This window comes from Leptonotus elevatus, chromosome 18, assembly GCF_054856555.1.
Source record: "Leptonotus elevatus isolate MCC_2025b chromosome 18, RoL_Lele_1.0, whole genome shotgun sequence".
In the NCBI taxonomy this organism is placed as follows: Eukaryota; Metazoa; Chordata; class Actinopteri; order Syngnathiformes; family Syngnathidae; genus Leptonotus; species Leptonotus elevatus.
Window position 1 is genome coordinate 11,375,505 of NC_141256.1, and position 24,608 is coordinate 11,400,112.

Here is a 24,608-nt window from a genome sequence, read left to right on the forward strand (position 1 = left end):
CGCATTGTTCAAATAGACCCTTTTAAGAGCTATAAGATCAACAGTATCCACGCCTTGGCATCTGCTGTCAAAGAACAACTCCACCACCAACGAGCAGTAGCAATCCTAATACCCAAAGAATGCAAAAAAGTCACGAAGACCATGACATCGTGTGTCTTTTCTAACAACCACAGCTAAAAACCTTTTCTAACAAAATAACGTTTTTTTTCTGCAGCGGAGTCTTGAGTGACCGTTTCTTGGCTGGGAGGAGAGACTTGCAGAAATCACCAAGAGGCTGACAAAGATAAAGAAGTGGACAAAAAAAATAATTGTTTTCATGAAGTCAAAATGGAAGAAAATATTTCATTGTGAACATGTTGAAGTATCTTGTATTTCAAGAAATACTTTTTAGAACGTTTTCTTTTTTCCGTACTTCCTTGTCATCAATAACTATTTAGGCAGGACGTTTTAGAAAATGCACAAAACAAACGCAAAAAAGGTTAACTTGTAGGGGTGTTGGAAAAAAAATCGATTCGGCAATATGTCGCGATATTACAGCGCGCAATTCTCGAATCGATTTTTAAACATCAATTTTTTATGGGAATATTCAACAAAACGTCTTACTTAGGGTTAGGATTCACACATTAAGCATGGAAGAATGTTATATGAATGGAACATTAAGCCTTCATATTTTTATTTTAGTGCTGTTCAAACATGAAACAGACTGCAACCTGTTTGTTAAATGCAGTGGCTCAGTTATAAGCCTGAATTTTCAGATAAATAAATACATTTTCATACAAATCTTACAGTGTACATGTACAAGTTTACTGATGAGTATTTTTCTAAATTTGTGTAAAAATGTTATTTATTTTTTTAAATCGCAATAATCTATTCATAGATTCGCATCGGGATTAATCGGTATCGAATCGAATCGTGACCTATGTATCGTGATACGAATCAAATCGCCAAGTACTAGGCAATTCACACCCCTATTAACTTAGAAATATGTGCATCATTAATTTACGTATCATAGGAATGTCAATGTATTCCAGTAGTTCAATTAAAAATGTGAAGTAATTAAACAGATACATTTTTCTGAGCACATCGAAGATACTTATACGGAAAGCCAACTCTTATATAATTTCTATGTTTAAAAAAAAATCATCAAAATAGCTGTAAGCTGCAATCAACGTCATAAAAAAAGAAAATACTTCATGTGTTTCACTTCTTTTTCTTCTTTTTTATGTTTTCCACATTATTCACTTCATTGAGATACACCTGTATTTATGAAGCTAGCTATTGCCATCCCGCCTGCGCAACGTGTGAAAGAAAGACAAACCCGATCAGTGCTGCCTCAGTGCGAACCGAACCCTGGCTTATGATTCAGCCGCCACCCTTGTTGATGTCAACAACTGTAAAGGCACTCAACTTTAAAAAATAAAAATAAAAATTGACCTCCTTTCCTCAGTCTTTCCTTTGGTCTTTTGAGGTCTCCCTAATTTGTTGGAATTGAGATGTTTCTGGGGTTGGTGAAAGATTCTGGTTGGTAACCCGGTGGGTAGCTGGATTTCACTTTCCTTTCTTTTCTTTGATCCTTCCTCAGGTCTCCTGACAACCTCACGACTCTGGCTGGATTCTGAAGTATTCGGTTTAGGTGAACGGTATGACATTTTTAATAGGTTTTAGGTGAATTCATGAGTACACACTCACACGCACCCGCACATACAAAAAAAAATTGAATTAAAATTAAAAAAGGCACTATGGGGGTTCACTTCTGGCTTCCTGCCTTTGCAATGTTTTCTACATGTAGACAAAAGCATCTCAGTCTGCGACAAGAGAACAACAAGGCTCGTCAAAAGGCCCCCCCCCCCCCGCCTGCTGTACGCGTCTGGTGGCGAGGCACGCCACGCAATACATGTCACATGAGACAAACGAGTGGTGGGAGCTTTCCGTTTCAAAAGCGGCGTGTGTGTCAGCTATGAGAAGCATGCTGTCGATGATGAAACGTCGCAGGCGAAGACTGGCCTCGGCTGCAGAAACATGATAAACGTGTGTTGTTGTCTTGTTTTTCTTGCCCAATGTCCTTATCCTGGGACGGGCTTGGTACTGACTAAATGAGGTTAGTTTGTGTTTTTTAACAAGTTCCTATCACATATTTAAAAAAAAAAACAACACACATACAAAAGCAAATAAACAACCTAGATTTCCTAGAAGTTTATGGACTAGCTCCAATGAATGTTGTCCAGAGATTTCACCCCCACCCCTCCTTTCTGAACCCACTTCCTTAAATGGTCCCTCCTTTGCTTTGAGGCTGCACATAAACAGATTTAGAGGTGTGTCACTTTGCACCAATGGCGGCTCAGGCCGGTTGCCGGCGCCAGCCTATCAGAGTGGCCGACAACGGCGGTTGTTGTTTTGCTGCCTCCTTGTTTTCTGTGAGCCTTCACAGTGATGCATGGGGGGGGGGGGGGGGAGTAAAGAGGAGGTCGGGTCAGGCATTAATAGGTTCTGAGTGCTTGCCCACAATTAGGTGGGGGCTAATCTCAATTTCACGAGCGTGTGTGTCTGTTTTACAGCGCGCACACACGCACAAACAGAAAACGGAATTACACAACAATGCGCACAACATTCACATGCTCTTCATCACTATCTACCCCTCGATCCGTTCCCTCCCAAAAACAGAGCACACTTTGTTTCTTGCACATAAACATCACTCACATCCTCCCTCGTTCTGATTTCAGGCACACACACTGATTAATTCTGGTCACAGGGTTTGGAGGTTTGGCAGCGAGGGAACAACTGTGTCCCAGCGCAAACAGGACACCTCGCAGTAAACAACACGAGGGCAAGAGCACTGATAATCCCGCAATACCAACTCCCCCCCCCCCCCTTCCCCGCCCATCATGAGCATGACTTTTTCGTCACCTCGTTCTTTGTTCGCGCTTCTGTGAAGTTTCGAAGCAGCCGTAGAAGAAGATTGCCGTAACGATCTGCGCAAAGAAAACATCTATGGCTTGTTTTTCCTCATTTGTTGACAGATCAAGTTACACAATGACATGACGAACGCAGTTGTTTTTGCAAGTAGTAGTGTGAAATGTGTAAAAAAAATGTGTGTTTTGGCCACTATAAAGTTTATCATACCTAGGGTTGCATTTAAAAATAAAAAAAATCCTTTTCGAGCCCGATATCGATTCATAAAACTATGAAACGATTATAAAAAAAATTCCCATCAATTCATAAGAAAATAGAATTTTAAAGGCCATTTTTTTTCTAATAATAATGCCTAGTACTGGATTCATAGGTAGTGATTCGATTCGATGCCGATTAATCCCGATACAAATCTATAAATTGATTATTGCGATTTTAACTCAAATTTAGAAAATACTGATCAGTAAACTTGTACATGTACACTGTAAGATTTGTATGAAAATGTATTTATTTATCTAAAAATTCAGGTTGCAGTCTGTTTCATGTTTGAACAGCACTGAAATAAAATATTCAGGCTTAATGTTACATTAAAGTAACATTCTTCCATGCTTAATGTGTAAATCCTAACCCTAAGTAAGACGGTTTTGTTGAATATTCCCATAAAAAAAATTATGTTTAAAAATAGATTCGGCCGCATATTGAATCGATTCGAGAATTGCACGCTGTAATATCGCGATATATTGCCGAATCGATTTTTTCTAACACCCCTAATCGGATTTATATAGCGCTTTTCTAGACACTCAAAGACGCTTTACAATGGAATGGATACATTGTTCATGCACTCACACATTCACACTGTGGCGGCGGCGCGCTACTTAAGTAGCCACAGCTGCCCTGGGGCAGGCCGACGGAAGCGTGGCTGCCAGTGTGCGCCATCAACAAACATTTGCACCTTCCATACACCAGTGTGAGTAGCACGGGAGGCAATGTGTGCGAAGTGCCTTGCCCAGGGGCACAACGACACATGACTTGGGGAGAGCGGGGATCGAACAGACGACTTTCTGGTTACTGAACGACCGTCTCTACACCCTGAAATTTACTGTATTTTGTTACATTTATGAAAGACCTAAATGTATTGTACTTTAAGACAATACAAAATCTTTTAAATCTATATTATCAATTATTGAGCTAGAATTATGAAAATATTTTCATTTCATCCTCGCTGATGTTAATTTAATGTTACTGCCTTCGCAAAACTTTATTTGGAATTTAATAATCATGTCCTTGATATTTAAGAAGAATTGATGTTCCATAATTAATCAATATCGGATTAAATTGAAGTGAATCGGAAAAAAATCGAAATCGAATCAAACTCAACACTTGTGAATTGAAATTCAATCGATTGAGGACATTTGAATCGATGCCCAGCCCTAATCATACCTACCGGTATTCCTAGTATTACTAGTATTTCGTTTAGTTGGCTTTTTTTTACACTTTCTCAAGTACTATGTCAGAAATGGGACACAAACAACAATGAAGGGAATGCAGTTAGTGAAAATTACATGTGACAGTCAGATATTAATGCTCATGCCATTTTTGGTTTCTCGCATGTGGGAGGAGTGAAAAGATGGAGAGTGGAGGGATGACTGGAATGTTTGCACAGAACGTCTCGGCTAGATGTTCACCTGCATTCTGAAACGCACGGTTACATGTGGTATTTCACAAAAGTTTCCTTGATTCAACAAAATCTACATTTCCTTGTTGACCCATATTCCAAAGAAGAAACACAAGATCCTTCACAGAGACAGTTTCCATAAAAGAAGCTATGCGGTTTGCACCACAGAACGGGCGATAAATATCACTTATACACCAAATGGTACGGTGGTTTTTGGCACAGAATTTGTTCTGCTAACCGTCATCTTGAACAACAAGTTTATACAGTTGTTCACACAAATAAACTATCAATGACTGGCATTCAACAAACCACAAACTTTTCTGAAGTAAATCAGCTTGATTAAAGCAAATAAACTCATTTTAATATTAATAAGTGTGACCCTATACTCAGATACTCAATGTCGTATGATCTGTATGATTACAGGTTAGGCTTTAAAAAAAATAATTATAAAGAAGTAAAAAGTTTTTCATTTTATTGTTAATATTAGTATAGTCGGGAACGAGAAATGTGAAACTTCTTCCTTCCTCCCAAAGACTTTGGTGTCATGACATTTTCCAGTACTTTCTGTGGGAGTATGAAAACAAAAATAAAGAAGCCTAAAAAAAAAAAAAAAAAAGTTGCCGAAGACTTTGGTCAAATTGTGAATCATAAAATTGCAACATTCCTTCGCTACATAGATATTAACGCATTCACTGCCATCGACGGCTATAGACGTCAAAAATTCATTTGAACTATTTCTTTTAGTTTAACATTTTTCCCACTTTTGTTAAAAAGAGTATGAATACCTAGAATGTTTTTTATTGTATTAGAACAGATATAAAATTTGTGATAAATCGTGAGTTAACTAGTGCAGTCATGCAATTAATTAATTAAGTATTAATACAAAATTGTAATCGCCTGACGCCCCTAATTTTTAATAATCTTTTTTTTTAAACAAATAAATACAAGATCATTAAAAAAAAAAAATAATAATAATAAAAAAAATTAAGAAAAGATTATTAAAAATTAGGGGCATCAGGCGATTAAAATTTGTTATCGTAATTAATCGCATGACTTCACTAGTTAACTCACGATTAATCACAAATTTTACATCTGTTCTAAATGTACAAAAAAAAATCTAGGCTTTCATACTCTCGTTAACAAAAAAATAAATAAATATATATATATATATATATATATATATATATAATAGACACAGTTCAAATTAAAATTTTGACGTCCATTGCTGTCAATGGCAGTGAATGAGTTAAAGATCAAAGATGCAGGCCTATAGCTGAGACGCACTCCGCACCAATCTTACGACATCAGACAGCACCGATTTGAAAACAAATATTGACATTGAGATATAAATACAATGTCTCATGGCGCATATAGTCTCGGTATAGCTCATGATATAAAAGGACAAACAAACAAAGCCTGCTTGAATGTCTGCAAAGGGACGCTGCAAAGCAAAATAAGCAAACCCTCCATAAAGATAAGCAAACACCAGATGGCCAATAAGGACTCTGAGACAGAAACAGAACATTTGGAGTGTTTAAATGCATATAATGATTTGCAAGAAATTTCTCTTGTTTAGGGGTGGGGTAATAAATCATAGGGTCTTCTTTCAGTACGGGTTACAACACCTCCACTTGTTCCCCAAACATGGCGGAGACATGTTACATAAGTTATCGACCATGTTTGCCTTCCCTCTGCTCAGCGTCAAGTATATGACAGGAGGTCCATATAGAGTTCCGTCCTTCCCTTCCTTTCCTTTCCTTTCCTTTCAGCTTGACGTCAAGTGACGAGAAGTGAGTCAGTGGGGCCTTTGACGCGTCCCTGAATCGGGCCAATGAACATCGGAAAGCGAGTCACTGAGTGATATCCCGAGGCGAACTCTTGACCAAGAGGGCTTCTCCTTACATTAGACACAGGCTCACTGAAAGGTTAAGGCTACATTGTAAAAAAAAAAAAAAAAAAAAAACACAAAAAAAACATCCTGGCCACCATCAATTCACATCGGTTTCATTGGCAGTGCAAGAACAATATCGCTTGGGGGCAGTAATGAGCTTGTGTGCTAATTGCCAAATAGACCCTACAGAAGAGCAAGGAAGGGCAATACATTAGGTACAGTCATGGTTTGTGCTAACATTTTCCATGTGGAGAGCAAATGTGTATTTTTATCATTTACAATACTGTTGACTGCAATTTAATTGGCCGATATTAGTTTTGTTTTTAACTCATTTACTGCCATAAATTATTTTCTTTTTTTAAAGATAATTGAAAAATTCGGTGCGTCAGGCGATTAAAGTTTTTAATCGTAATTAATCGCATGACTTCACTAGTTAACTCGTGATTAATCACAAATTTCATATCTGTTCTAAATGAACCCCCCAACAAATCTAGGTTTTCATACTCTTGTTAACAAAAGTGAGAGAGAAAAAAATGTTACACTCATAGAAATAGTTCAAATGAATTTTGGACGTTTATAGCCGTCAATGGCAGTGAATGAGTGAATTGATTGACAGGGGGAGGGTTGTTGGGGGGGGGGGGGTGTCTTTTTATTATTTCACATTTGAAACCTGTGTTTTAATACATTTCAAAGACTTTGAATGTATTTGCTCTCTCTATGTATTAGAATTTACCTACAGGTGGGTTGGAAATATATCCCCCATGATGAATGAGGGTTCACTTGTATTCACCAGGATGTTCAGACGAATGGTTAAAAAAAAAAAAGAAGAAGAAAAAAAAAAAAAAAAGCTGACCAGGTGACTCGAGCTTCCTCAGGGCCTCACGGTAATTACGCTAACACGACAAGATGCTTAGGAAGGTACAGAGGAACAGGCAAATTGTTTGGCAACCGGCCGGCACGGACTATTAACAAACCGCACCGAAAAAGTTTGGTCTCGTCGATCTCCCTGTGACCTAGAAACGTCTCTCGGAAGAATACAGCCAAGCTTAACCACCCCTCAACTATTTCTGCTCTTCTACACTTGTAGTGAAATGTTTGGAAAAAATAATCAGTAACGGTCTGCTGGATTTTTACAGTCCTTGTTGAGCCTCACTTCTCTGCGGCACAATTCACAAATGCCCCCCCCCCCCCCCCCCCGATGTAGTTTGAACAATGAAATGCGTTGTTTTTCTACTTTTGCTGATGCTTACAGTGTAGATCTCTGTCTAAGGCGCTATTTGGTCCCATGAGATTAGTATTGAGCTCATATGCCTGTTAATCGCCTTGCTGGAAGGTTACACTAAGCTCGCTGGCCCGGTTGGCGTACCCATGGCCATTTTGTAAGGCATCGTTGCATCCATGACAACAATGAATTTCATGTTACGCCGTTGGGACAGTTTTGATGAACGAAAATCATTCTGCACATGCTACTGTTTCTTCTCAGTGAAGGGCATATTTTGAAATCAGGAACTAAATACAAATCAAGAAAGTAGTAAGTTGAGATTTTGAACAGCATTCTGATGAAAGATAATGCCTTTGTCTCTGCAAATTCCAACCGCATGAAGCATTTTTGTCAACTGAAGAGAGGGTGTTACCCGTGAGAAAAATAATAAAGACCAACTTCAAATCCAAAACACTATGTATGTAAAAAGAATTAACTACTTTGGATTTCAATGAGACAAGCCTCAAGCTGTTATCGTGCATGAACCAGGAAGTAGTCTGTTGACTGAGATTGTAGTTATAAAATGGTCATTACATCATTGCCAACGCTCCAAATAAGGTACTAATTGGTCCAGGCATGAGCTGGACTAGTGTCACCTACACCTGCCAATATGTGAAATAATAAAACAGATATATATATTTTTTTATTCTAAGCGAAAACAATAACAATAAACAGTATAACAACAAAACTCGCGTGGAATGCTAGCACGCGAGGATGTGCTAGTAATACGCGTAGACGGAATGCAAGGTCGTACCGTGACGGTGCATTTAACCTGAAAGGTGTGATGGTTGGCATTATGACATAACGGTGCGGCTCGTACGATTAAAGGTGCCGACACATGAAGTCAAAGGTTTAGAGTGTTAGGGAGGGTTGGGGGGCGAGGGGGGGGCGGGGGGCGGTGAAGTCGATTTGCATGTTTCCGTTTTAGTCAAGACATTTAAATACGTTGAACTGTCAACTGAGAAAAAAGGGAAGAAAGACAGTGTTTCCTCTTTAAGGCACGCGTCCTCTGGCACGTTTTACACGTGTGGTCACGTAGAACAACACACACACACACACAAGTGATAACAGGCGTATCATGGAAGATGATCATACATTGTGGTTGTTTTTTGTCAATAAATATTCATTATTGATTGCATAATGTTTTGGCAGTGGATTCCAGGACCACACACTTCGCAACCAAATGTCTATTTTGAACCTAAGTACATCATGGTACGTTAATAATATATGTCATTTTTCATAATACATTTCCCTACGAATGTACAGTATAAAAGATCCAACCTTCAATAACAAACGGTTTGAACAATAAATAAATTAAATAATCACATACTGTGATTTTTTTTTTTCTTCAGTGCAAAAAGCTCTCGTGCATAAGAATTGCGGTTAAAGGATGGCACGAAACACAACATTAGGTGCAAAAACATATTTTCTGCAGTTTTTTTCTCCACAATAATCCATCCATCCATCCATCCATTTTCGGAACCGCTTATTCCTCACAAGGGTTGTGGGGGTTCCACAACAATCAACTCACTCAAAATTGTAATACTGCGCTATGTTAGTCCTTCATGTCATTATTATTAGGGCTATTCAAGTATAAAAACCGGTGGAAGTGCAACAAAGTCATGTAAGCCATCTAGTGGTAAATGGTGATATTACAACTTAAAACTATACAGTTGAACCCCGCCATTCGTGGAGGATAGGGACGGCGCCAACCTGCGAATAGCGAAAATTTGTGTATAACTGACGAGCATTAAAATACATTATGATTTTTTTTTTTTCGTTTTGTAAAAGCCAAAAAAATCTTTTAAAAATGATGATAGAGCTCCAATACACATTTCCCATGAAAACGGGGGTTGCAACCGCCACAATTTTTTTTTAAAATAATAATAATAAATCTGCGTGTGTGGGTCCACTTTGGTAGAGGAAACATGTTGATAATTTCTCCCATTTTTTATTTTATTTTAACTAATCAAGGAAAAAAAGAAGACACCCATTTAGCAAGAAACATTAGGAAGATACACATTATTTGTTTTAGTGAGCTACATAAAATAATGTGGCGGGCTGGATCTGGCCCCCGGGCCTTGAGACACCTGTGTTCTATGACATACCATTTGTCTCTGGTAGGAATGTGACATGCAATCAAGTACACTATATTTATACTCAAGTTAATTATAGTAATATAACTGTATCATTAGCAATTACACAATTACGATACTTTTTTAAAAATGTTTTAAACAGCGTGTCAATCTCTCCCTCTCTCTCACACACGCCGTACACATCTTTACCGGTGCATCTCTGCCGCGCATGCACATTTGCCTTTGCAGCACAAGAGTCAAGGTCAGAGGTGAACGACTGTGGGAACAGGGTGGTGAGCGCGAATCTGTCGGCCTTCTGACGAACAGGCCTGTAACATAAACAAGCACTCATACACACAGCAGCTCCAGACAATGCAGCCCATGAAAAGCGCACAATAGCTCCTCGGCCTCACGGCATGCCGATTGAAGCGATACAACACGCGCTAAAACAACACGGGAGCACGCACTAAGCTGGTGCGGCGGATAGGAGAAGCTGGAGACACACGAAGATTTTGTTTGTGTATTTTCGTCAGGTTGGCCAGGGTGTTGAGCAGAGTGCGGTTTGTATCCTAATAGGGGTCTACCTCAGACTTCGGTCTGGGCCGCAGCCACCTGACTAGCTTTGGTGACCAGATGACATGAAATCCAGCACCCTCCCCTACTATAAATCTCCCTCGACATGTAAACACAAACACACACTGCAAGGCAGACGGATCAGCAGACATACACAGGCGTAACCACATAGACATACACACAAACAAACACACACAAGTTGGATGACAGCCCAGTGACCAGGGCAAAAGGAAAATATCAAAATCATGCGGAGCATTGCAAACATTCGTGCCCAGTGCATGGAAAATTCCCATCCCCAGCGAGCCAACAAAGGCAGCTCGTAGGCTCATAGTGCCCTCATGTGGCCATAATGCAAACTGCAGAAAGCATTAAAACGGTCTATTGTGAGCCATTAAATGAAAGGCAGGGCAAAAGAGAATGAAGGACAAAAGGTGTGTTCATTTTATTGCTTTCATTCATGACTTTACTCAAATTACATTCTGACCATTTTTTTGGGGGGGGGGGGGGGTCGATTCGGTTCCCTTGTCTTAAACACAAACCAAAAAAACGACAGCTGTCTAAACGAGAGAAGCCAAATAATTGACTTTACATCCTAAACAGTAACATGTCATAACATCATGTACTAACATAATCATTGGCTGAGCGTCTTATGTGAATGTAAAAACTTTGCATATTAATGTTAACAGCTTTTCAGGCTTGCCAAATATTGTCGCCTGGCCCAACGCCAAAGCATATAAATATAACTGTTATTCATTTAACCGCGTGATGTGCGATTCATGAAAAAAATGAGCAGCAGGATGTCACTGCCGTCACTTACAAAACTTTCTCAGGTGTGATTAACAACATTAATAATGGCTCTGTTCCATTAGCATCCCAATAAAGCGCATCGCTGATGCTTGCCAAAGCCCTGGAAATGCACGTCTTAAATCCAACAGTCATTGATGTTATTTACCGCGTCTGCGGTTTTCATGCGTCGACAGGTCAAAATGTTGAGATGGGTCGATAAAAGTGATTCACGCTGTGCCCGAAGGCGATGGTGTGGAACACTTTCTCTTGTTAAATGTGTTGTGCTGCTAGAAAAAAATAAAAGAGAAAAAAAAAAGAGAAGAAAAAAAACAACCAGCTCAACTGATTTATGATTGCGCCAGTTTGGGTTTCCACTGGCAGCGTTAAAACCAACAGAAAGCAGGATTTAATGCATTCTTGGGAGACGTGTTCACTGAGGAAGCATTAGAGGGCCATAATAAATCATTTTCTAGGAATGTAATTTCATCTGGGGGTTGCTGTATAAATATCAGAGAGGCTTGTTTATTCAGCAGAACGGCTCAACGCCGCCCTGCGCTGGCTTTTCTTCGACACATTTACATATACTCGAGGAACTTAACAACTGCGTTAAATTGACTGGCCAGACATGTTGAATGTCAACACTTTAATGTGACCGTGGTTGAAAACCCGGTGATGGCTCATTCGGGACACTTATGGGGTTATTGGGTTGGGTCCAGAGGTTGGGTGTGTATATTTGTAAATAAAATACGATGATGCCATCAAAAAGTCCTTCCTTAGTCTTGTTCGGTGCCACGAAAGCAAAACTATCAGCTTCAAAGTAGGGCTGGGTAGCGATTCGATTCACATTGATTCAGTTAAGGATTTCAGGCAGTACCAATTTTACTTTTATATGGGAGACATTCTCAGAAGTATAAATGCTGCAAATAGAAATAAACTTCTTGCTCTTAATTGGCGCATTAGTATGAAAAAATGTTTTTGAAAATTTACATTTAGAATTGAATCCAATCCAGTTACATTAACTCATTTACTGCCATTGACGGCTATAGACGTCAAAAATGTATTTGAACTATTTCTATTCGTTTTTAAAAAATCCACTTTTGCTAACAAGAGTATGAAAACCTAGGGAAAAAATGTATTGTAAATTTAGAACAGATGTAAAATAGTGAAGTCATGTGATTAATCACAATTTTAAAAAATGTAATCGCCTGACGGGCCTAATTTAAAAAAAATTATATTAAAGGGCCGTTTAATCGTAATTAATCGCATGATAATTTTATATCTGTTATTAATATACAATAAAAAAATATAGGTTTTCATAAAAAATTAAATGAAATGAAAAAAATTGTTAAACTAATAGAAATAGTTCACATGAATTTTTGACGTCTATAGTCGTCAATGGCAGTGAATGAGTTAGTCATGTATGTTTTATTGAACAAGATCTGATCAAAACAATAAATAATAATTGAAATCGATTACAACCACAGCACTATGTCAATAAAGTGGCAAACACACCGGGCTCCTCTTGGGGAACTCTGAATAACATTTGCATTTGGTAGGCATATTTAAAAGTATGGATTCATGGTTTTATGAATCGATATTGGACGATGAAAAGGAATATTGATTCAATATCGATATATCGATTTTTTTTAAAGTCACCGTTCTGCTTGCAAAAAGCTTGTTTGTTTTTTATTTTTGATGAAACCAGCTCATATTCAACTGATTACTGATTACTAAAGAATGAAACATATATTAGCAATCATAACTTTCTTATTTAAAAAAAATAAAAAAAATTAAAAAAAACACTGACACGTTTGTGTTTGCTTCTCTTTTTTCCCAGGTTTGTTCCACCTGCTCCCTCAATTTGCCTTCTCCGCTTCAAAGTTGGCATAAGCCCTACAATTCCTCTTCGCTCCCTCTCAATTCCTAAATAGCACGACTCGAAATAATCACCCTCAAGCAACAGTGCCAACCAACCAACCGACACCCCCCCACCTCGCCATTGCACTTTATGTCACCGGTACCATGACGACTGCTAACACTCTGCAAAATCCCAAACCCGACGTGAGCCCATCCCTCCCTTCTTGCCGGGATAATGAAGTCTTCACATGTTTTGGTGGTTTGGGAAACCGGCTTCATAAATACGTTTGATAGAGTAATCACGACTAAAAGCGAACAAGCCTGCTCTTTTTTTTTTTTTTATGATTTATTCAGGCTTACCGGATTGACGGTGACCTAGTTGCACAATTCCGACATGGTTTCCCCCTTCTCGTATCTGGTCTTTCTCTGCGGGCCAAAGCATACTGCACGGGCTTTGAAAGTAGGGGGTCTGTCTGTGGTGTCGGATCCCCCTCTGGGGTATTATATGCGATTTAAAAGACATGTTGTTCCTTGAAAAACCTGCATGCCTTCAGTCAAAAGGATTCGCTCATACTGTAAATTTGACTATATTTTGTGGAAAAAGTACAAAACTGGACTCCGGAATAAATCAATCCGGAATCCTCCATTGTTCCATTATTTGCTGAAGTAATCGCCCATTTGCTGTTTCTTGCTAGGGCTACATGCTATAAAAGTATTATTTTCTCCCGCCTGTTTTGCCTAACATTTATTATAGCGTGTAAAAAAAACAACAGGCAAGTTAAAAGGGGAAGTCAACCCCCAAAATTCTTGACAATAATATGTTCTATGCAGTCGGTATTTGGTTAAAATTGTGTTAGTGTAATATGAGTTAAGCAGCAAAATCCAGCAGTTTTTATCAATATCAGAAGGCGGCCATTTTGCCACTTGCTGCTGAGTGAAAATGACATCACAGTTGCTCAGGTCTTAGGTAACAAGCGATCACAGCTCAGCATCAGAAAACCGGTGAGCTGTGATTGGTCGTTGCCTGAGCAACTGTGATGTCATCTTCAGTCGACAGCAAGTGGCAAAATGGACGGCCATTAAAAAACGGCTGGATTTTCATACTCTCAAAACTCTCCAAAAGGTCTCCACAAAAATTGACCGTTTTGAACGAATTTACTGCAACTGGCAATTTTTGTAAAGCACTAGCGCCCATATTTGTTTGCTCATGTGTGACGTCAGCGTGTACTAGCATGTGATTTGGGCTATGATGATAGTTAATACTATAGATGTGCTTGATGAGAAGGTGGTTTGTTTGTGTTGAATAATTTAACTAGTCATTTATGTAACATGGGGTCATGATCAGGCTTGGGGGAGTAACGGAATACACGTACCGCCGTTACGTAATCAGATTGGGAATTTTTTTTTAACTGCATTCCATTACAGTTACAGGAAAAAAACATGTAATCAGATTACAGGTACATTTGTTAAAAATGGGGATTACTTCGAGGGTTACAATTTCTACGATGAGAGTTCGAAAGAGGGCGAGAGAGAGAGAGAGAGAGAGCACGCCCTCGCGAGTGGGACCGTTGCTACATGTCGGGGAGGTGGAAACGAACGAACTGACGAGTCGTGTCCTCCACACGCGGGCAGTTTGAAAAAGCTTCACGGACGAGAGGAGGAAATGGCGACCGGTATTCACTGGAACTTACTCGGAGCGAAAGTTTGAGCTGAGAGTCCAGTGGCATGCTACGTACGCGCTGTAGCTTCTTGCTAGCTAGCCCGCTAGCCTACAACCATAATGTGAGTTACACCTTCCAAACAAATCTTCCTCCCATTAATTCACTATTTAAACATCATACACAACATATACACGGCTAAACTTGTGACAGGGATAAAAGTTAATTTTGCAGTTGATGTCGCACATCGTCATCCTCATTGGATGACTATCTATCTATCTATCTATCTATCTATCTCTCTCTCTCTCTATCTATCTATCTATCCAGCTAGCTAGCTAGCTAGCTAGATATCAAACTGTAAGGTGTGGTTGCTTTCAGTGAGAGTTCGAAAACACCTTATGGCCTTCAATCAATCAATCAATCAATAGCCTACATGCTTTTTAATTACAAAAAGATTTTTGCTATTTGTAGGCTGCCCGGGTCCCTATCACCCGCAAATAGCAGGGGCACATTGTATAGAATATACTGTATATTGTGGTGATATTTATTTTTATTTTGTCTTCATGAGCATACCCAATATTGGAGTAATCCAGTTACATTACTTTAATATTATAGTACTTGGATTACGTTACTAACTAAAAAAAAAATTGCAGGTGACTTGTAACTGTAATGGATTACATTTTAAAAGTAACCCTCCTAACCCTGGTCATGATTATGTACATGCTAAATGTTTATTTCCAAATATAACAAATTAAATGGTAGCAGAGCTGTTAAAAATCCCCATTTTTTAAAAGTATACCGCGCAGCATCGTTGAAAACATGACAAGCGCAAGACCTGAAGCAGCTATATACAGCAGTAACAGCAATGTAGTGCTTCACACAACCCATAAAACATTCTACTTGAAGCACAGCTGCCAATACGCACGACACATGCAGCTTTAAGTCTCCATCACATCCTCCATCTCCACACAGTATTTGACTGTACAGTCACTGTGCCAAAGGTCAGCGCCTGCTGCTCGCGGAGCTTTTTCTCCCCCTCCTCGTAAAATCTGTGTGACCTGCTCTGCGGAGATCTCCTCTAATCCGAGCAGATCTGTGCAGACCACATTTTTCAATGAATGAATGTTGTGTCCTAGCCGTCATCGCTAATGTGAAATTATGGCAAAATACATGAGGAAATCTTGACTTTGCGCTTAAATTCTAAGAACCGAAATACATTATTTATAGCGCCGCATGATCCCCAAAACAATGATATCATAGAATCATATTTAATTAAATGTGAAATATTCCAATAATATTTTTGTCCACTTTTTTACGTTGGTAACAATTTTTTCATTTGCTTGTAAAAATATATTTTTTTGTAATGTTATTTCTTTCTTTTTTTTTCTTTTTTTTTTATCAGATTTCAGATTTTTTTTAAGTGTGTAAACTTGGAACGCTACAAGATAATAATATTACCAGTTTTCTACTTTGAAAAATCCAACTTTATTTTTGCAGTATAATTATTTTTCCCATAAAAATACCATGTTGTTATTGTGATTGGTTTTTTTTCAGTTTCTTCTTCTTCTTTTTTTCATTGTGAAAATTTGTAATTAGAAAATCAAATTTAACTATTATATTAATGGAATATATATATATATATATATATATATATATATATATATATATATAAATAATTAATCAATTGCAACATAAAATTTTATTCTCAAAGTATCATTTTTTTTCTCTCGTAAAAAGACATTATTCATGTAATACAGAATAAAAATTCACATAATTTTATGGTTTGATTTTCAGTGTCTGATCATTGCAAGATCATCAATGGATATGTATTCTTCTAACATTGACCCATGTAGTATCAACTTTATTCTATATTAAACGATATGGTGCTATTCTCAGAGTATTACACATTTTCCCCGTGATTGTAGTTTTCAAAATACTACAGAAAAAACGCTGAATTATGATAATCAGTAACTCATTGTTCAAGTTCTCGTAATATTATACCTTACAACTTTATAGTAAAAATAGTAAAAACGTCCTTTATAGTGTCACTTGTAAATGTATAGGTTAGCTCACGAGGGTGCAACATCTCTGGAGTGTAGCCAAAATATGACATCATGCTTTTAATTAATCAATTGCATCCTCCGCTTTCGAAACCATCCATGTTTGCAACTTCACACTGGAGGTGCCATAATTAATAACTACCCGCGAGCCATTGTCCAGAGAAAACAATGCGACTGGGTGGCAAGTACGGCGCAAAGCCTTTTGGGTGAACAAAACAATGTACAGTATTCTGGGTCATTCCGGGAAAGGCCAGTCCGGCGTAATTAATGACACATGAGTGTTTATTGCGGCGGTTGCCGAGTCATCTAAACTGCCATGATCAACTGACTCAGTGGGACGTTAAATAAAAATAAATAAAGTGCATTGTACGCTTCTGACAGACGATTGTCCGCTTTCTGCTACGTTTAATGGAAGACGAATATCGCGGGGAAAAATGAATAAATGCCTCTTTGACTTGAACGTCATGAGAGGCGCTAACCGAGGCTTTGCGTTGAATAATGCATTAGGACGTTAGCGGAAAAAGAAATATGCAATGTAATAAAGTGCCATGTTGAGTTGCTGTGATCTATCCATTTGCAATTCTCCCGCGTATGTGGGTCTTAATGCAAAGTGAATGAGCCGTTTGAGAGCTAATTCGAGTGAGACTGGAGGGATAACACAATGGCGCAATTACATAATACAAAGAAGCCACTCTTGTGGGCCTTTCAAACAGGACTGGACTCCTTTCATGCAACCCAGGGAATATGGTGACCGGGTGATGGAGTCTGCCCACCCCGCCATAGACCCACGCCAATCCCAACAATTGTTTCTGTGTGTGTATACCCACGCATATCTATCAGTGTCACAAACACTCGTTTCAGAGGAAGAGGCAAAATACAGTATTTCATGTGAATAAGGTTACAATTTGAAGTGAAACATACACCCTAATGTAACATTATTCTAATTGGAGTATTGGTGTCAAAATTTTACATTTATTTTCAGATTTTAAAGTTCCAATTTTGAGAATAAAGCACTATTAAGAATTAATTCCTGATTTTCATAGAATTATTTTTTTTAAATAAAGATAAATGTGTAATATTGCAAGAATATTTTTTTACGATTAGGAGATAATAATCGCAATTTTTTTTCTCGTACAATACAACCTTAGATCTAGTATTTTTGTTGTTCTTCTCAGAATATGATTTAGGATTTTTCATGTGTTTTGTTACATGTCTATAGTATAGCTAAAATATTGTGAGGGGAAAAAAATGAAGACATTATCTCTATAGTAGGGGTGGAAATCTTTAAATGTCTCACGATTTGATTCCGATTTTTGGGTCTGCGATTCGATTCAGAATCAATTTTCGATTAAGAGCGATTTTTTTATTCAAAATGATTTGATTGACAATGATTTTTGCTTCAATCTATAGATGTGCAAGGAATCGTAATGACTCCAGTCTGACTCGCTAATGCTAATTAGCGTGCTACTTGCGGCACTTTTATCACTCAAAAGAACGGCTCCACGCTGAAATTTTTATTTTTTTTATTGGAATAACTTCATTGTGACTTTTTTCTTCTACTCTCTAATGTGGCTACAACTTAACAGTGTATTAGACCGGGTGGAACCACACTGCCCCTCAGTGGCCAAACCGGGTACAACATGAACAGCGCTCCAAATAAATGTGCACACAGACAAAGGCAAGACAGTATAAAATAATTTAAATAAAATTGATTTTGGGACATTTCAAATCGATTCTGAATCGCGATTCTTATGAGAATCGATTTTTTGGCCCACCCCTACCTTAATAGTATTCAAGTTTAGCGTGATGATGTTGATTTCCCCACCTTTTTAGAGTGTAAATAATATGAGAAATAAGTAATTTTACAAGAAAAAATGAGAATCGGCCAAATACTTTGGGATAAAAGTTAGAATGAAGATGATTATCTTATCGTTTTTATTATGATTACATTTTGTTAGGGCTAAACGATTTAAAAAAAATAATAATGTAATGTGTTTTTTTTTCCTCAATATTGCGACTTATTTTTTTCAATGTCCCATCATCCCCTGTATTTATTTATTTTTACAAACAAGCAATAAACTAATCTACACAATAACAATATTAGCTTTATTATATATAAATGTTTTAAGTTAGACTAACGGAAACATAAAGGCAAATAAATCATAAATTAATATGAGATTTTATTTATCTACTTCAATTAGGGCTGGACGATATGGCCAGAAAATAAAATCTCGATTTTTGAAGTCATTCAGCACGATTACGACTTTAATCTAAAAATTTCAGAAAACATTTAAAGGTTTCATTTATTCAAAAATAATTCCTGTGCAAAATGTTCAGACAACAATAATGTGTACGGATTCTAAATCAGTTTTAACATATTGTAAACATGTCTTGTAAACCACCCATTCAGCATTCTGCTACTTGTACAAAATTATAAATCACAAAAATATTTTGATGTAACAGAACATAAGAACAACAACTTTTAATAATCCAAAAGACAAAATTCGATTTCACGATGTAGCAAATGTTGCAAATTTGAGGATGTATCGAATTAATTCCATTTATTGCCCAGCCCTAACTTCAATTCAAGTTAACTTAGGAAACACTTTGACTTGCAGTCTTTTAAGCGTTCACTTTGACAACTTCACAACATTTTTGCAAACAAATGTGGAGCAAACATCAATCAGGAAGTCATACATCAGATTACAACAATAATGCAAACACATCTGTGGCTTTTTCCAAGTCAACTTTTTATGTTTATATTATTTTCATATTACGGGAATAGCTGTATAAGGCGAGGGAAAAAAACTACTTAGACCTGTGTGTCTATTTACATTCGATCAATGACACTTGTTTGTGTCAAGCTCCAACACGAGCCCTCTTGATGACCTCCTGCTTTTAATATGTTGACAAAACTCCCGGAAATGCATGAACACATGCACGAGGGCGGCCCATGGGAACCAGAGCCCCCCTCCCCGCGCACACACACATCCCTATTTTCAGCCTTGACTCAATAACACTTAACTCATGGGGCTCACATTTAATACTGGGGCAACATACCACCGCACCCCCCCCCCCCCCCCCCCGGCTCAAGGGATCACTACTGGGGTATAAATAAAGTTTTTTGAATCTGAATCTGCTCCAATAAGCATGGCAGCTTGTACAGTGTTTATGAGAAAATGTCTTTATACAGTAGGCCTATGTATGCTGTGGATTTAAATGTCATATAAAATCCAACTGCCAATGCTAAAATAAATTAACTCATTCACTGCCAATGACGGCTATAGACGTCAAAAATTCATTTGAGCTATTTTTATTAGTTTAACATTTTTTTCCCACTTTTGTCAACTAGTGTATGAAAACCTAGAATTTTTTATTTTACATTTATAAAAGACATAACATTTGTGATTAATCGTGAGTTAACTATTGAAGTCAAGCGATTAATTAATATTTAAAAATTGTAATCGCCTGATGCCCCTAATTTTTAATATATTTTTCTTTTGTTGTTTTAAATCGCGTCAGGCGATTACATTTTTTAAATATTAATTAATCGCTTGACTTCAATAGCTAACTCACAATTAATCACAAATGTTATATCTGTTCTAAATGTACAATTAAAAAATGTCTAGGTTTTCATACTCTTGTTTAAATAATAAAAATAATTCAAATAAATTTATAGCCTATAGTCTATAGCCGTCAATGGCAGTGAGTGAGTTAATAGGAGAAGCTAAAAGGTGGCATTTGAAATGTTCAAAACACAAGTGTAACGCTGACTATGAAACGTAACAGAAAGGCTAATAGGAAAGTAGTAATTGGTATTTTGACAACTTTCATCACAAGCTAGAAAAATTCTCAAATTTGCCCCAATTATTGGTGTATGTACTCCCCGTTAGTGCTTTCAGAGGTTTTGCCTTCAGCAGATCTGACGGCATTAAAGATCCATTTGAGCCAAAAGCCCCCTTCCCTGCTAAAGCCCTCACCCTCCCATTTCTGACAACTGTGAGAAAGGTGTGTCTGTGTGTGCGCGCGAGATGAGAGAAGGGGGAGGTCGGGGATTTGGGGTCTTCAACTGTAAAACCTCACCCGCAGAAGATGCAACAGTGGGCTCATAAAAAGCAGCCTTTGGCAAGCGCTGGGCAAATGCAGCTTAGTATAATTCACAAATACCAGACGGCGTGTACTGCGGTGCGCGGCTAAAACCCGCAAAGCAGCTTTCTCCCTCTTTCATCCCTCTGCCCCTATCCTCCACCTTCCAAAAACAGAAAATGATGCCAAGCGTCCAAACTGTTTATAGCCTCCTAATAGCGACATGCCAGGGCATCAAAGTGCTAATAGAGAGTTCAGGTCCGACTAATAATATCCATCCCGATATCCCACACTGCACTGTAAACGGTAGCGAGAATCATTTCAGCTGATACAGTTGTGACCAAATGACTAAACAGATTTAAACGTACACTGAATCATATCATAAATGTGAGATGATGGAAACTGTTATTGAATACGTCCAATAAACGTGCGCTTAAATTGCGTTGGTAGGATGAGATATTACAAAAAAACAACAAGGAAAACAAGCGGGTGCTGTGTTTACTTCTCGTCATTTTGTTTTTGTATTTTAAGGTGTTCGGTACTCGTGGAATCCAAAAATCTGACATCGGAGAAGCCATCCTCGTCAGTCGTGCTAAATTGCAGCTGTTTGACATATCGGTGAATCATCATGTGCATACGGAAAGAAAGGAATTTGTTGACTTTTTTTTTTTATTGTGCTAAATGACATTTTATATAATATCTCATTCACTGCCATTGACGGCTATAGACGTCAAAAATTAATTTGAACTATTTCTATTAGTTTAACATTTTTTCCACTTTTGTTAACAACGGTATGAAAACCTAGATTTTTTTATTGTACATTGAGAACAGATATAAAATTTATGATTAATCGTGAGTTAACTATTGAAGTCATGCGATTAATTACAATTTAAAAAAATTATTGCCTGACGCGATTAAAAAAAGAAAAGATTATTAAAAATTAGGAGGGTCAGGCGATTATTTTTTTTTAATCGTTATTAATTGCATGACTTCACAAGTTAACTCACGATTAATCACAAATGTTATATCTGTTCTAAATGTACAATTAAAAAAAATCTAGGTTTTCATACTCTTGTTAACAAAAGTGGAAACAATGTTAAACTAATAGAAATAGTTAAAATGAATATTTGATGTCTATAACCGTCAATGGCAGTGAATGAGTTAACAAAAGTACTAGCAGTATCAGTCTTCTGTATCGGTGAATACTTGTACTGGTATCGTACTGAAAAAAAATGGTATTGAACATCCCTAATATATACTGATTTCTTCTTTTTAAGTTTCTGAAACGATCTAATTTGATTCAGAAGGAGAGGGGGCGGAGAGAAAACAGCACTACAGCAAAGTGGAGACTGTGGAGTAGAACACTGCAGCAGGGAAAATTAACATAGCAATGTGTCATTTGTGGCTATGTTTCCTTAAATGTTACAATATTTTTAAATAATGAGGTACCAGGCGCGGCAGGCTTGGAACCCAGGCTAACTGGGTACTAAATTTTGCAAGTGGAAATGCGTCAATAGCAGGTGGATACCAGGGTTCTAATTATTTTGAATTTTTCATTACAGTTAGTTTTTATTTTGTTTTGACTTTTGTGGTTTAAATTTTGTCAGTTTAATTAGTTCTTGGAGCAACTTGATTGGTTTTTATTAGTTTTTTATTTTTTCCAAAAATGCTTCATTTTAGTTTAATTTTTAATAGTTTAAGTACTTTAAAAAAATTAATCCATATGAACGGTAAGGAGTGCTGTCCAATAAGCGTCATTGATGGTAATTCAATTGACAAAGCATGAACAGGTTTTGAAGCGGTACAATGCTTCTGAGGAGGCAGCGGATGGCAGTAGATCAACGAAGGGGCTTCATTGACAACAGGAATAATAAAGCCCTCCTACCTGGACAGCCTGCAGAAGCCGGGCGCATCGCTCCCTCACGTCTTCAAAAGGACACAGCTTGGTGAGCATGAGGAGGTGGGCCAGGACGCCGTTCAGGTCGTTGCTGGGGGGAGACCCGGATCTCGGCGAGGGCGATGGCGATGACGCCGGCGGTACGGGCCCGATGGCCTCCACTTTGCTCAGGACTTCTTGGCGAATGTGCTCCATGGCGGCCGTCCTGGAGCTGGCGTCCCGGTTGGCCAGCCCGTCCCACCTGCCCAGAGTCTCCTGGTCTTGCGCGTCCATCCTCTGATATGGAGACTTGATGTGTGTTGTTGATGTACAATAAGGCTAAGGTAAACATGAGCACATGAGACCACTTAAAATTGTACAGTAATGATACACACGTATCAAATATCTATAACTGTATATGTAAAGCATTGAAAAACGCATTATTGGAAAAAAAATGGAGCACTGCAACAAAATGGAGACTATGGAGGTTAATTTACTGCAATAGACTAAACTAGAGTGAGCATGTGTAATTTTTTGGGGTAATTTCTAGCTACGTATTCTCACAATTTTATTTGAGAGGAGAATAAGGGTAGTGATTAAAAACGGAGCGTTGCAGTTATCTAATAATGTACCTTAAGTCACGTCATGAGGGTAAGCTGTGTGTTTTGGCGCATCCTAAATTGTTACAATGATGCTGCTTATATTCAAGAGGACGCTGAAGGTGGTGAGGAAGCAAAGCGCTTCAGCCAAGTGGAGACTGTGGCATACTCGTTTAATACAACAGCAACAGCGTGTGTGTGTGTGTGTGTGTGCGCTAAATCATTTCAAGCTGTGTTTCCTCAAATGTTACAGGAGACTGAGGGCAATGAGAAAACGGAGAGCTGCAGCAAAGTGGAGACTGTGGAGTATAAAATATATATTCAATGCGGTAAGCGAATGTTAGCATGTGTAGGCTTTTTTTTCCACTACCTGTGTCATAAAATGGTACAATGACACACCAAATGTATTTGAGAAGAGACTAAGGGCAGCCACAAAAATGGACCGCTGCAGCAAAGTGGAGACTATGGCATTTAAGACTGCATAGCTAAATATTTTAATACAAATAAATGTGCATATAACTATGAAAATGGGACAACTAATGTCCATGTACGTCAAATAGAAGCACCTTCACTGCCTTCCAAGAGACATCTAGCAGGGGATTTAAACCAACATCATGTCAGGCATTGTTTAGCATACTGATATTGTCTGCCCCCACAAAAGTAGCCTCATTAATATTGACAACAATCTTTCACATCGTAAAATGTGTTTCAACCACTTAGCTACTCGCTCGTAAATGACAAGTTTGAACGCCAAAACGTCATGAAGAAGAAAAAAAAAAAAGCACAAATACCGAAGCTTGCCTGCCAGTCACTGAGCTCCATTCAATCTGCTCCCTTGCCAGTACAGTGCAAGTAAAAGGGCAACGCCGCTTGTCAAAGACGTGTTAGCAGTCAAAATATGGCAGAAACAGAAGGGTGTCGTGAGTGAAATACTTACTTAAGTCACATTCTTCGGTGCTGGTCTTGCAACGGGACACCTTACCACAGAAGTGACCAGTCGTTCGCCCCGCAGTAATATCACAAGGAGGCAGCAACTCCAGGGTAAAAATTTGATTGATAGCCGCTGCGAGCCAATAGCAAGAGGTATTCTGTGCTCAGGGGCGGTGCAGTGGCCGATTTGGCAGCTGATTGGTTAGTCATCTGTTACCATGCTGGCGAGGGAAAGCTTTCTGGGAGTTGAGTTCTCTTACAAGCTTCCTGACGCTTTTGTTTAGCCAAAGCTGGCTTTTTATAAACTACAACTCCCATTGTGCAACATGCTATAACGGTCGCCCCCTCCCTACCCCACCACCTCCTCAAGTTGT

The 24,608-nt window shown here is 38.2% G+C and overlaps 1 protein-coding gene across 1 annotated transcript in view; it reads right to left on the reverse strand.

The window, feature by feature from the left end:
- Window positions 1-24,370, reverse strand: part of sesn1 (sestrin 1) — a 53,939-nt gene extending 29,569 nt beyond the window's left edge. The window contains exons 1-2 of the mRNA XM_086060693.1: window positions 24,242-24,370; window positions 22,715-23,044 (exon numbers count right to left, since the gene is read on the reverse strand). Of these exons, the coding sequence (XP_085916819.1) occupies window positions 22,715-22,999 (285 nt within the window). The 5' untranslated portion in view covers window positions 23,000-23,044; window positions 24,242-24,370. The remainder of the gene's footprint in view (window positions 1-22,714; window positions 23,045-24,241) is intronic.
- Window positions 24,371-24,608: the final 238 nt, after the last annotated feature.